The 13,510-nt window shown below is 38.3% G+C and overlaps 1 protein-coding gene across 1 annotated transcript in view; it reads left to right on the top strand.

Moving 5' to 3' along the window:
• Positions 1-610: 610 nt before the first annotated feature.
• CACNA2D1 (calcium channel, voltage-dependent, alpha 2/delta subunit 1) overlaps positions 611-13,510 on the top strand; it is a 379,635-nt gene continuing 366,735 nt past the window's right edge. Inside the window, exon 1 of the mRNA XM_009328361.1 lies at positions 611-686. Within this exon, the coding sequence (XP_009326636.1) occupies positions 627-686 (60 nt within the window). The 5' untranslated portion in view covers positions 611-626. The remainder of the gene's footprint in view (positions 687-13,510) is intronic.

Raw genomic sequence — 13,510 nt, 5'->3', positions numbered from 1 at the left:
GCATTGCTGGGAGTGAGCAGCAGGTCAGGCAGGTTGTCCTGGCAGGCAGTGTACCAGTTCTGTTGTGGTGATCTTTGCTACAGCTAGTAATAGATATGATGGCATGCTTGATTTACAGCTGGCTTAGTGTGGTGGCCACCACAGAAAACTCTATGAGAAGAATCAGGTCATCAAGGCTGGGTAGAGGCTCTACTGAAAAAAAAAAAGAAAAAAAGAAGGTGAGTTAGGCTCTGTCACATTTGGAAACAGACCTCGGTACCTGTCAACGAGAGGCAGCTACAGTGATATACTTGATGGTGAAGACAGTGTCTGTCCTGGAGAGCACCAGGCAAACTCCAGCTGATGAAAAGTAAAAGAAAGAAAAAAGCAAGTGGCTTAGATTTGAGTCAGCGAAAGAGAATGCCATCGGGGTGTAGCTTGAATATTTTGGTCCATTCCAAGCTTATTATTTTCTAGGAATCAAAGACAAGTCTTGCACATTTTGTATTCAATTTTATTAACATATTTTGACTTTTTGCCCTTTTCTTGTGCTATATAATTGTATGCAAGTTCCATTTGCCAGTGATCTGATTGGATGTCTCTCTTTTCTTTTTGGTTTCTGTAGGATAAAATCATGGGTAGATAAGATGCAAGAAGATCTCGTAACATTAGCACGAACTGCAAGCGGAGTGGACCAGCTTGCTGCGGTGAGTAAGAAGACATGCCTTAGACTGCAGTAACTAGGAAGTGAAGCGAATGGTGTGCATCATCTAGGCATTATGACCATTTCATCCCAACATAGTAAAAAGATTTTGGGGAATTAAACTCTGCAGTGCTTACCGAGAGAGAAATGAATAACACAGACATCCATCAATTCACTCTCTTAATGTTGCAGCACTGCTCATTGCTAATATTTAATCAGCTTTGTGGTATCAGACATAAGGCTTACCATTGTTGCAACACTTCCACCTGAAGCAAGCGCTTTTATGTTATATGTTTGTCAAATATGGTATCCAGGAAGCAACCATTCACGGCAGTGGAAAATTCTGCTCTCTATTAACAAGAGAGACTATTTTTCTGACACATATTTCCTGAAATGAGGCAGCTTTTGGTTAGAAGAAACGTAGATGAGAATGAAATCTACTTTCATTCAGCTGTTCCAATTTAACCCAAAGTGTGTTTTAGGGAAGAATTTACAATTCTTCTGTCATTGAGAAGAAACTTTTGTGTTATGTTGCACTCATAGAAGGTAGAAACACATCTGAGATTGAAGAAAAATGAAGTCACAATTCAGAAAATGTCAGGATTACGCTGCCTATACAACTTTGTGTGTATGTGACATCATGATCCAATATGCAACCACATGATCATACATTTACCTCTCCCTATCCCTGCACAAGTCCCATGGCTCCTTCTTTGAACCGATGGGTCTCTGGGTTGATGTAGGACTGTATAATGAAGGGAAATTTTGCTGTTATGTCAGGAAAAGAAGTTACTGTTTCAGCCAACAAAAGCCCTTGGTGCTGGGGAACTGAACATGAAGCTGTGAGATTTGGTTTTCAGAAGTCATAATCTCCCAGATCATCCATGAAATGAATAGTAGCTGTGTTTCAAAGCCATTAAGAAACACACAGAAAAATCAAGTGTGAAGTTTCTCAGATTTAACACTGTATATTAATGTATTCCTTTGACCCTAATGACTTTTTACCCAGACATCCACATGTCTCATGTGAATCCTGTCCCAGAAGGACATTTTCTCTTTACTGACTATAAGAAGAGGCTAGATGACTAGCTCAGATGTCCATGTTTACATTGTGGAAGCTTCAGTTTAGGTGAGATCACCACTGTCCTATAGAAGGAAGGGCTGTGTCACTGCATGTACATGAGGAACATAACTGAAGGTTGCAGAGATTATTTTAGTTCTGGCCTTTCCTAATATTTGAGTACTTCATATTGCAACACAGTCTAAGGCAGATGCTTTAGATGCATTTTTTAATCTTGGAAAACCCCAAACAAACTGAAAACGAAATCTTGAAATCCTAACACAAAACATCAGATTGATACACACACGTTTCCAGCATAGGATCTCAGCAACACAGAAATGTCTTTCACTTGAGATTTCTGAAGAACCATAAGGTTTACCCAGCATGGAACACTGATGGGAGTTTTTGTAGGTGGATTGCACGCGTATCTGCTGACAGAGAACAATGAGGCTTGTGAATCATGTCTCTCTCTCCAGGTTTTGGTGAGGAGTTTCTGCTAAGAGGAGGGAGGGCCCTTTTTGGTCATCTAATCTAGGTGTGATCAGTTCTCTTCTGCACTTGCCATGTCTCTTTTTCCCCATCGTCTCCTCATTCAGCATCATACCTCTGATCCACCAGACTTTCCATTCCATTCTTGCTGTGCTGCGTGGGCTATCTTTCATCTCTCCTCAACATATTCTATGTTTCTGTCTCAGTTTCTACCTTTGCTGCCTGGCCAGTCTGCCTTTCTCCCTTACATTGTCTTTGTATCCTTATTTTAGGGTTTCTCTCCTCAGCTTTTTCCAGTTCAGCACCTCTCTCTGGGCTCTTCAGTTTGTCTTAGCATTTCCAAAACATTCTGTCCAGGTGTGTGTGGCCAGCCTGTCCCAATACTCCTATTGCATCTCCTCTGTTCCACAGGTATTTTTCTTCCCCCTTCTCACGTTTCCCTCCATTATTAGTTCTCAGTCCCAGACCTGTAGTTTTCTCCTGTGTACTTTTTCTATTTCTCCTCCCCTTCCAGTCTCTTCTCTCCTTATTCTTTGCCTGCCATTTTCCAGTCTGTTATCTCCTACTTCCATATCCCAATCTCTTGCCCTTTGTTCTTCATTCAGTTTTCATCTCCTCTTTCTCCCACTGCTTAGACCACAAGGGTGTAGAGATCACCTGAGAGACCACAGCAAGCCTGAGCCTTAGCTGCAGAGGAGGTGTGACATTATCTAAGAGTGATGCTCTCTGGGTTGGAATACACCTGTGTGTAGGTTCTCAGGGATTTAGCTGATAAAATCTCTGCAGTGACCTGCAGATGCTTTTCAGGCTAAAATTCATTAAGCACCAAGGAGTAAAAAGTGTATCTTTGAATACATGCGTTGAGTTTTTAATCTACAGTGCAGAGGCAATAGGGTATCTCAAAGGGAAATGAGTTACAGAGGATTTCTAACTTGAGCAAAACAATGAGTTAGTGTCTCAACCATTTTGCTTGACATTTCCATGCAAAGACCGCATAGTAAAATAGATAATGAAAAGCCAAGAGATTGACACCGTCACTCTTTTTTTTTCCCTGAGGAAAAAGTTAGTTTATGTAGTTAATGTTCGGCAAACTTACAAGCTGCTAAAACAGTCTTATAATGAGAACAGCTGGGCAAACTTAATAATATGTAGTGCCACCAGCTATACTTAAAGTATACCACAGTGACATTCACGCTGAAAAAAGAAAACATTAATCTGTGAATATTGTAGGTAAGTTTCTTTTTCAAAGCTAAAATTTATAGCACACTTCAAGCAAATAATGTTATCTCAGAGGGTATCCACAAGGTGGTCAATATGTGCTTGTAATCCTAGGATTAAAAGCATGAAAGGGGGATGTTTCCAAGTAGAATATCCCTCTATATCAAAGCTGTTTGTTTGACCTAAATTGCATGATATCTTTCTCTAGCCACAAGGTTTTAATTAGCTCTCTTGCCTGCAAGGGAGAATGCAAAGCCCTGGGAGGTGTGAGCCATGCAGTCTCTCCCTCTTTCCTCTTGTTTACAGGGTATTGTCGCTTTCCCACTTTTGAATGACATCCTTTTTTTTCTGCTCACTGCCTATTAATCTCTTCTGAAATGAACCACAATCTTGGAAAAATGGAGACTACAAGACATTAAAAACAGCATGCTTGCATGCCTGTCACTTTTATTCACAGAACTTGCCTTCAGTTGCTCAAGCTTTAAAAATACTTAACAGTCAGACTGAATTTTCAGCTTTGTTTCTGTTTTCACTTTTTCTAACTCCAGAATTGTTTGGACCAAGTCTGTAGTCTTCATGTTTCTGGAAAACTTCAAAAAAGAAATACATTTGGGTTTTCTGCTCCTCCTCCCTCCAAAAGCAGAATGATTAATACAAAAAGAAGGAACAGAGTGCTCTCATTATAAAATAGTAGACACGACTTTCTGTGAACAGCTGTAGTACCAGAGTGTGTAGGGTTGGAAAGGTGTACTTTGGTCAGACAGATTTTTGGTAGGAGACATATCTTTCCTTGTTCTAGGGAAAGTCAATTTTAATTTGGCCAAGTGATGAGGTTAAAGCTCATAGCAAAGTTGTGTAACAGATTATAATCATTTCACAGCCTGGTCAACCTCTCCCTGGACTCAGGGAAAGAAGTCCCACTGATTCAGCTGAAGTTACAATCTGTGTCTGCTTCATGAAGCAGATCTTCTATGAAGATCTCTAAAGTGACCAAGATAGCTCTCTAAGTAGCACAATTACTATGTTCTCAGCTGGAGTGAGTTAGTTCTTCAAAAACCAGGGCTTTTTCAGTTAGCTACTGTGCCATGCAAGTTTATGGTGTTTCCATAACTTGTTGAAGATATCTCAGGGTTCATCAGTGCTGTATGTGCTTGTATGTGCATTGGATCTTTTCTTCTGGCCGTCATGGAGAGGCATAGGAGCGCCGCCTGAACTCTCAAATAATTTGATTTTAGACTGGCAGAGCTTTTGACCAGAGAGAATGTAAAACTTAAAGTGTAATATGTACTTCCAAAGGAATAAAAAAATTCAAATCTAAAACACCATTAAACTCAGGTGAGGGACTTGTTAGGTGAATAGCAGACCTATTGAGATCAGTACCTATGTAAAAGTCTTATTTATTGTGCAGTGTAGACATAGATATCCAGGGAGAGCATTTTTTTGTATTTAAGGTGTTTACATTCAACATGTACTCAATTTAATGGAATCCTGTTTAAGGAGAGGAATCTCTTCAGAGGAGAATTCCCTTTTCTTTGTTCATTGACAAATTTCTTACAGTGACTTGGAATCACAATCTTGTCCTAGTGACTAACCACACTTCCTCTTGCTTTTGCACATATAATAGAGCCATTGTGAACCATTGCAACTTTCATTAATCACAACTTTTGAAAATATCTGTATAGCAAGGATACATAATAATATATTCATGAATATTCCACACAGTGTTAAAAAAGAGAAAATATTTGGGAATTGATTGAGTGAATTACTTCAATAGTGACTATGCTTCTGAAAATATGAATATGTTTATGTCAACGGACATTTCACACACCTTTTTTCTTATTAGCAATCATGACAGCAATATAATGTCTGTAGGAAGCAAAATTGTGAAAGAAAGCTTGGATGCCATTAAGTTAGGAGTCCTACATTGAGGCTACACTTATCCATAGCCTTAACCAAGCAAACCAGTGTAAGTGGAGTAGAAGGAACAGACAAAATGGATATGTGTAGGAGATGGAGAGGCAGGCAAGAGCTGAGGTTTATTATGGTGCACATAATAACCTCAGCACAGAGGAAACACGATCTTTTAATTTATAGATGCACCTTTACTCACTAATTGATGTTTGCCATACAGAGAGAATCCTGATCCAACCAAGAATTGAGCTCAGATTTTCATTTTTCCATTTAGAACTTTAACTAATCAGAGATCATTCTTCCTCTGAATTAGTTGTGCTAAACTACTACTTTGGTGGTATGATTCAACATGAATACTAGTAACGTCTAAATGTAAGTTCTGTTATCAGTAAGATCGATCATGTTTAAAGTGTAGTTCCTCTTGTGTCCTTCAAGTCTCGTTTATACTATCTGGGAATGGCCTCAAAATGGTCTTCCAAGAATAGTTTTAAAGTACATTTTTAAATACTGCTTTTTTGGACATTACTAGGAGTTTAGGCAAGATCTGGGAGAATTCCAACTTGGATTTAATACCAATGTAATAACCTCATTACAGTAATGCAAAGATTGCTTCAACAAGGCAGGAAGTAAGGATTCAAGATGCCAGAATACTCGGCTGGTTGAAAACTGGCAGAGCTCCACTGTCTTCAGTGGATTACACTGATTCACATTTGCTAAGAATCATGCCTAACAACATTTAATTTACAATTCAAGCAGGTGAAAAGTACTTTGAAAAAAAATCAAACAAGCATTTTTACACAAGAAACAGAGGCTATAGCTTGATCTTACTGCTGTTGTAGTTGTCCAGCTGAAAAGGGTATTGTTGGGTCCTTTCTATGATTTAACAGATTTTTTTTCCCTAGAAGAGCAAAGGGAATGTTTATAAGAAGGTGTTGTATGTAAGACAGCTTGAGACTTGAAAGCAGGAAGACAGGATACACAGGAAAATCTTTGTTAAGGAGATACAAGATGTCCAGTGTGCTTCTTGAAATGTCTCTCAACAAAGACACAGCCTACTATATGCCCTTTAATTTAATGTTATAAATATTGTGTTTTTAAATAAAAAAACAAGTCATGTAATTGTCCTTTCAACTTAAAAAGGGTCATGTAACTTTGCCTTACTAGTGAACTCTCTGTGCTGTCAGGCATTATGAAGCTGCTCTGGTGTGAATGATAGATGGTTTCTACAGAGCAGATAGAGTTTTAGAAAAAAATAAGAAGGAATAGACAGCAGCTTAATAGAAGTTTAAAATCCGTGTAGCAAAATAAATATTGAGGATGTATCTGATCTCACTAGCTTCATTTATCAGTAGGCATTTTGTCTTAGTAAAGACAAAAAACTGCACGCAAAGTTCAAAGTCACATTCTATACCTATGAATAATTACCTAAGCATGCAGAAAAAATAGGTGAAGAGCCTACTGAACTACAGAATTAAGTAAATACACAGTCCCATTTTGATGGAAGTATGCTCAACTTCCATTTTTATATAGACCTTTCACAGCAAAGGCCCGTGACTAAGCTAATTGACAGCTCTTTTAATCTAATAAACTACAACAAGTATGCTTCTGATTTCCAGCTCCTAAAATACCTCTAGGGACAGGAGAGAGGAGGGAGGGATCCCTGCAGTACCCAGAAAGGAAGACCTCAGAGCAGAGAACATGCCTTATAGCAATGCACAAGCTTGTCTGTTCCAAACTGATTGAAGAGAATCCTCTTTTACATAAACACTGTATTAAAAATGTGGGCCTGTGTTAAGAGCTTTGACGTGCCAAACACACTGGAACTTCACTATGACTGCTACGGCAAAAAATGCCATCTTGTACTATGTAACCTTTTCAAGCAATGGCATAATTGAACGAAACAGCAGGTAGAGAGGCAGTTCCAAGGAAATCTAGTCTCTGAATCTGTTTCCTTTTTGATACATCACTGCAAAAACAATCCATGCATGATGTTCATAAGGCATGCTGTTATTACAGTCCCAGGAGCTGTAGAGTGAACCCATATAGACTGACTTGGCCTTTAAATGATATTCATACTGAGACAGAAATACCGTTTCTTCCTCCAAAATGAAAGAGAGCTACATATGGATATTTGATAAGTGGCGATGAGTTCCATTCACAGAATGAGTCCAGCAGCAACTGTTAGAAAATTTTTTATTTATTTTATCTCTTGAATGCTGTTTTATAATAATTAGCTCTTTCTTGCCGAACACCCAGCCGAGGTTCTGCATGAGCACATTTCATCCATTGCTCAGTGTGAGGTCTATGTGCCTAACGCACAGATGGTGCGAGTCTGCTGAAGCACTCAGATTGGCAGCAGATTCCCAGTCCATGCTTTTAGCTTTTCAGGTCTTGGATCAGTCTCTAGAGTTTAACTGAGATGAGTGACTTGTAAGAGAGACTGGTCTCTGATTTTAACTGCCCAGGAGCAGGAAAGCTTCCTTCTGCCAGAAGGAATTATAACCCGGGGGTAATTTTCTGTTGGACTCATTACAGATTTTAGCTAAGATAGTGTTATGTTCTAGAGGCTCTACAGGTAGAGGCATGCTACTAACTTATTACCTGTAGAAGCTGTCATATATAACTTGCCTTGTTCTCTTCATTACCTGTATAGAGGTCTGTGCAATGGCAGGCTTTAAAAGCTTACTTGAACTTAATGTAAAAATTGTATCTGTATGAGTCTTCCCTACGTCATAGATAGTCTGAAATTGCTGCTTCAAAAGGTGGTTTGACAGACGAGTTAGGAGTAAATGTTTTCATTCTTACTATTTTTTTCTATGATCGGTATGATATTTATGTGGCTCTTTCTTAAAAATCATGAAGTTAATGGGATGAATTAGCAAAGGCTTTATACAAATTTGGAATTACTTATTAAAAAAAAATTAAGCTGATCCATAGAATTGAAATTTCCATTTATTTTTACCAGCTTTATTTGCCCCCCTTTTTTTTTTTTACTATATTTATCAGGTTGGATTCAGTTTGAATATGCTTTAGCCAAAGGCAAAGAGTTTTGTACCTCATGCTATTCTCTGATGAACTACCAGATGGACCTAGGGGATATATGGCCATGTTCCAGAATACACTACATTCACCCTTGTTAAGGTTGAAGTAATGGAGAGTTTTATGATTGAGAAAAAGATAAAGAAGAAATGTGAGAACTCGATTAATTTTTTTTAAGATGGTTTGATTTTAAGAATAACAACCCAAATGCAATTGGTTTATATTTCTCTGGAGGTCTTTTCTATGGACTTTGCAAGTCTGAATTTCGTTTGAATGTTCTGATTGCTATAGATTCTGATCAGTTTGTCACTATTTTGACCCTGAATTTTAAGACACTTAGTGATTTATGACCTATAAAACGTTAATATATTGATGAGAATGTGTGCAGTTTCCATCCTTCTTCACCCCTGAAAGTGGATAACGTAACTAATACCACAACACTTGTAGACATAACCTGCGTAACTGTAAAGCTGTTCACTGTGTGCCCTGGGTGTACTCTCCAGCACTTTAAGAAAGGAAAGCAAGTGCTTAAATGAGTCGAATACGGGAATTAAGGAAACTTTCATATTCAGTGAATAAATTTTGCCAGCCAGTGAGGTTCACTATGGCTGATCTCAAAAGTCAGAAAAATATTGTATCCTTTCTTTTCTCTTTTTGTCTCTTTTTGTTGTCCTCAATGGAACAAAAGACTAAACCACTTTTTTTAACATCAAATAAAATAGAGAGGAATTTTTAACCATATAAAACAAATTCATCTAAATTTTGAAGAGTCATTTTGAAATTAAAATAATTAAAAAAACCCCACAAGTGTTTTGAAGTTGTTGAAGCACTTCTTGTAGCTTCATTGGGTTGCTGGTTTTATACATGCTGAAACTTCCCTGAGTTCAGGGCATTTTTATGAGTGGTGCTGGTAGGTCTGTAACTGCAGTTTTCCGTGAAAGTGCACTTTGTTACATTGTTTTTCTAAGGAGCAGAAGGAGACAAATCTGAAAGCAAGGAAACAAGTCTAATTTTTTTAAATGCCTTCAGTAATGTGTAATAAAATAGATAGTTTATCAGTAAGTGGGATTGGTCGACTGTGCTGTGTATGAGGCTGGTGCTCTGAAAAGTCTGAATTCTTTCTAAGCATAAATTGGCTACTGTACACTATTTACAATTATGTATTTTGCCTCATTCCTAAGGCAAAGACATCAGTTTGCTGTCTGAGTGGGGTGTGGCGAAGGGAAGTGAGGTCAGGATTACTTTTAGGATGGAATTATGAAGGGGTTGGTACAGTGAAACATGGGCATTTCAGGTATTCATTGAGAAGTTGGAGTCTATTTACCGGAATTAAAATAATGTATGAGGTGGGTTAGATGGGTTAGGGATTCCCAAAATACAGTAACGCCTTTTTTTATAATACAGTATTTATAAAGGTATGTCCCATTTGGGGTATACCACTGCCACTGTTATGTTCTATGTGCAACCAAATACCAAAGCTGCAGGCATTAAAAATAGAATCCTCCAAACTAAATTCTGTTGAGTTCATACATTGCTAACCAATGTCAAGATGTCAGGAAAATTAAATCATTTTTAAAAATACAGGCTGGGAAATTTGAAGACACATCTGCAAGTTCTCTTTGTAATCCAAATGGAAATTAAGAGATTGTCAAAACACAGGGAGACTCATTTATTATTTGCAGATGCTACTCTCCCTCTGCTCCCTTAGCAATAAACTGGCATTTTGAAGAGTTCCTTCTTCCAGCAAGCCAAATCAGCTGCAAGTCGCTAACAATAGGTGGCTGCATTAACAAAGCTTGCCCAGGCTCAAGGGAAGGGGTGGCCTAATATTACCATAGTTTTAATTACTATTTGATGATCTGGATAATCTTTGAGCAAAGTACTGTTCTTGGTTCATTTATAACTTTCCATTGGCTTTAACACTAATAAAATCTGTCCTATTGGTGCTTATGTTCAGACAGTTTTCATAGAAGCTGAGAGCAAATTAAAGATTTTCCTTAAAAGAACCCCACACATCAAAACCAACAAAAAACTGAACATTATAGCTAAGCATTTTCCAACTCCTGTGGTTAGTAGAACACCAAAAAGACTCTGCTAGTTCCCTGCGACTTAAAATTACCTTTGGGGAGAGAGTCTGTAGGTGTTAAATTGCATTAAGAGCAGCTGAGGTAGGACAAAATTTCCTACGAATAAGTGAGTTTGAAAAATTACGTAAGTGCCCACCTCAAAATATGCCAGAAATGCAGAAGAAATGTGAAACACTTTTTTCCTATTGTTCTTTTTCTGTTACAAGAAAGATTCACTTGTGGTACATGTTGTACTCATCATGAGTTGGGATTTTTGGGTTCTAATCCAGTCTCAGCTAAAAGCCTGAGCTAAAACTGCTGTGAAACCAATAAATGATGTAGTCTTGTTATTTAATACTGTATTGCTATCACTATGAAACAAAATTGAATGCCTTAAAATACATTTTTCTTAACAAAGGGGGATTTTTGGATCTGTTTTTTATGTTTGTACAATAGCAGAGGTACAAAGCTGAACTCATCTTTTTTGAAGGTTTGAATCCAAACTGACAATTACAAAAATTACTTCTTAATTTTAAAGTCCTCTAGACTACTTTGATAATTATCAACAGTCAAAAGTGTCTGATGATTCCATCTAATAAAGTATCCCTAATTATCTGCTTTCCTTTGAGTAGGCACCTGAGTGAGCTAATTGAATCTGGCACTACTTATACTCTCCCTGATGTTAACTGAAGCATAAGTGTTCCCAACATCTTGCAGAATTCAACCTGAACATATTACTTAAGAATGAACTCTCTCTGATAATTTTTTCCTAATGTGCACATCACTACTATGGTATGTTATGGTTTTCAAAATGTCAGCTGCCCTGTCACTTGTCACCCCAAAGCTTTACAGCAGTCAGTGATCAAGCAAGTGATTCTGAAAAGCAACAGATACAGTAACCTATTGGGGTGTTTTTTTCCTTTGTGTTGTTGCCATGAATTTCAAGAATGAAGGCATCTGTGAGTTGCTAGGGAGCAGCTGTAATCTTATTTATACATTATATATAGCAGAGAGTAAGGCATATTTAAAATACTCAGACTGATTTCTTTGAACATACAGAATGCTCCTTGGGAAGGAGCGCTTTTCCATGTGTTCCACAATGGATTGCTTGTGATTCAAAGAAAATAAATGTCTTGTGAGAAAAAAAAAAATTCTCTGTCATGTATTAGAAATAGAAAGTATTAGTATAACTTTGGAAATAGGATACAGTAGTCAGAAGATAGAATTTGCTCCCTCTGGGCAGATTATATGGTTGTGACTACTAAAAATTGAGTTAAAGGAAAGTACCCACAGTAATAAAAAGCTAGCAATAATAATCATTCAAATTGATCAGAGTGGTTATTTCTGTTTTCCAACTTTTTCTGCTCCCAAGATCTCTTCATATGTTTGGATTTCTGTCAAATGGTCCCTCTTCTCTGCTTTTCTCACATAAATGAGATCATAACATGTAACTTCATGGCATTCATAAAGTCAAAAGTAGTGAATATCTGGGTGTTATAACAAAGTTATTAAAACTGAAACTGTTTCTGACTGTGAAACATGTGGAATATGTTTTTTCTGATAAAATGATATAGTTTTGTCAAAATATTTGTTTTGAAAATTTTAACATTACCCAAAATTTCAGCAAGAAATGTACTTCTTCGTTTTCAAGCTAGATGATTCCTTTCTCCCTAGGATGAAATACTAAATTTTTGGGGGTTAGTCTGTATGACTTTTTTTTTTGGTTGGGGAGTGGGAGAACGGAGAGTGATGAATGAGCACAGAGCTCAGCAACCACCTGGGCCAAGTAGATGTATAAAATAGAAAAAATTTTAAGTTACCCCATTAGCTACATTTTTATTTAATATTCTGATATGTTGTTTTGGTTTTGTTTGTTTGTTTGTTTTTTTGTATTTTACTTCAGTCAAGAATTGTAAGGCAATTCTCTTTTGTCTAGATAAGGAGCAGATAGAAATACTCTTGTATCAGAATGAATAAAGCTCTGGAAATGCCTGTTCCTTTCGGTAACTGTAAAGGTGACTTGGGTCCTTACTCAGCCTTAGGTTTAGAAATCTCAAAGCTACATAATTCCCAACAAAGTGTTAGCAAAGAGCAAACATAATTCTTCAGTTCTTATTGGTTTTAGCAGAAAATTACACATTGCACAGAAGTGACTTTGGTGTCGAGTGGCACCCAAAGCAGTACGCCTTGAATGGGACTTCAGAAGTTATCTTGAACCTGTTGGCTGGGCTGGACCCCAGCAGCGTCCTGCAGACACCGGAGTATTTCTGCATCTTGCTCCCCAGCAATCAAGGCTCTGAATGCTCTTTTACTTTGAGAGCAGCTCTGTACTTAAGCTACTTGTCTGCATTTGTTGATGTACTGTGCTGCAGCTAATAAGTAATCTGGGGTTGCTGGTGCATGAGGTGTCTGTTGCAGAAGTGCTGGCTCTAAACGTGGTGTCAGATTAGGTCATGCAAGCACCTGTGAAAAACATTCCCCAATTCTTCTAGTTCTGGGCAGTTAATGCCAAGATAATGCAGTTTCCTTTGTGTAGCTTCAACCTGAGTCAGGGACGGAGGGGAGTTTTGAACTCTGACTGCACAGTTTTAAGGGAGCTGGATGCCGGTAACGGGGTCTGCCAGCAGTCTCAGACATGACAAGCAATGAACCAAGTCTAGGTTTCACTCAAGGCCTCCAGTCAGGAGTAAAAAGAGATAGGGCCAGGGACAGGTTGGAGACAAGACTACAGTGTGGGTCCAACATCCATCCAAGAGGCAGGACTGGAGAAAAGATTTAACATGCGTCTGAGGGGTCCATTTAGGAGATGGGCTAACTATGGCATAGGGTCAAGGTCCATTGAAGGGGTAGGGCTGGAGACAGGCATACCTAACCCATAGCCGAGGACTGGGCTGAAATGGAGTCCGTGGCAGGGGTGCAGGCAGAGGTTCCCAGTGAGGCAGATCATGGTCATTAAGGCCTATTAGAGCCCCATGGTGATAGAAAGCAAGAGACTTTTTGGAAGGACCAGGGGGAACCAGCCATGGCAGGCCCTCTCCAAAAACA

Source organism: Pygoscelis adeliae, unplaced genomic scaffold, assembly GCF_000699105.1.
Source record: "Pygoscelis adeliae isolate BGI_AS28 unplaced genomic scaffold, ASM69910v1 Scaffold267, whole genome shotgun sequence".
In the NCBI taxonomy this organism is placed as follows: domain Eukaryota; kingdom Metazoa; phylum Chordata; class Aves; order Sphenisciformes; family Spheniscidae; genus Pygoscelis; species Pygoscelis adeliae.
Note: the sequence above shows the minus strand (reverse complement) of the source record. Positions and strands in the feature narration are given on the sequence as shown.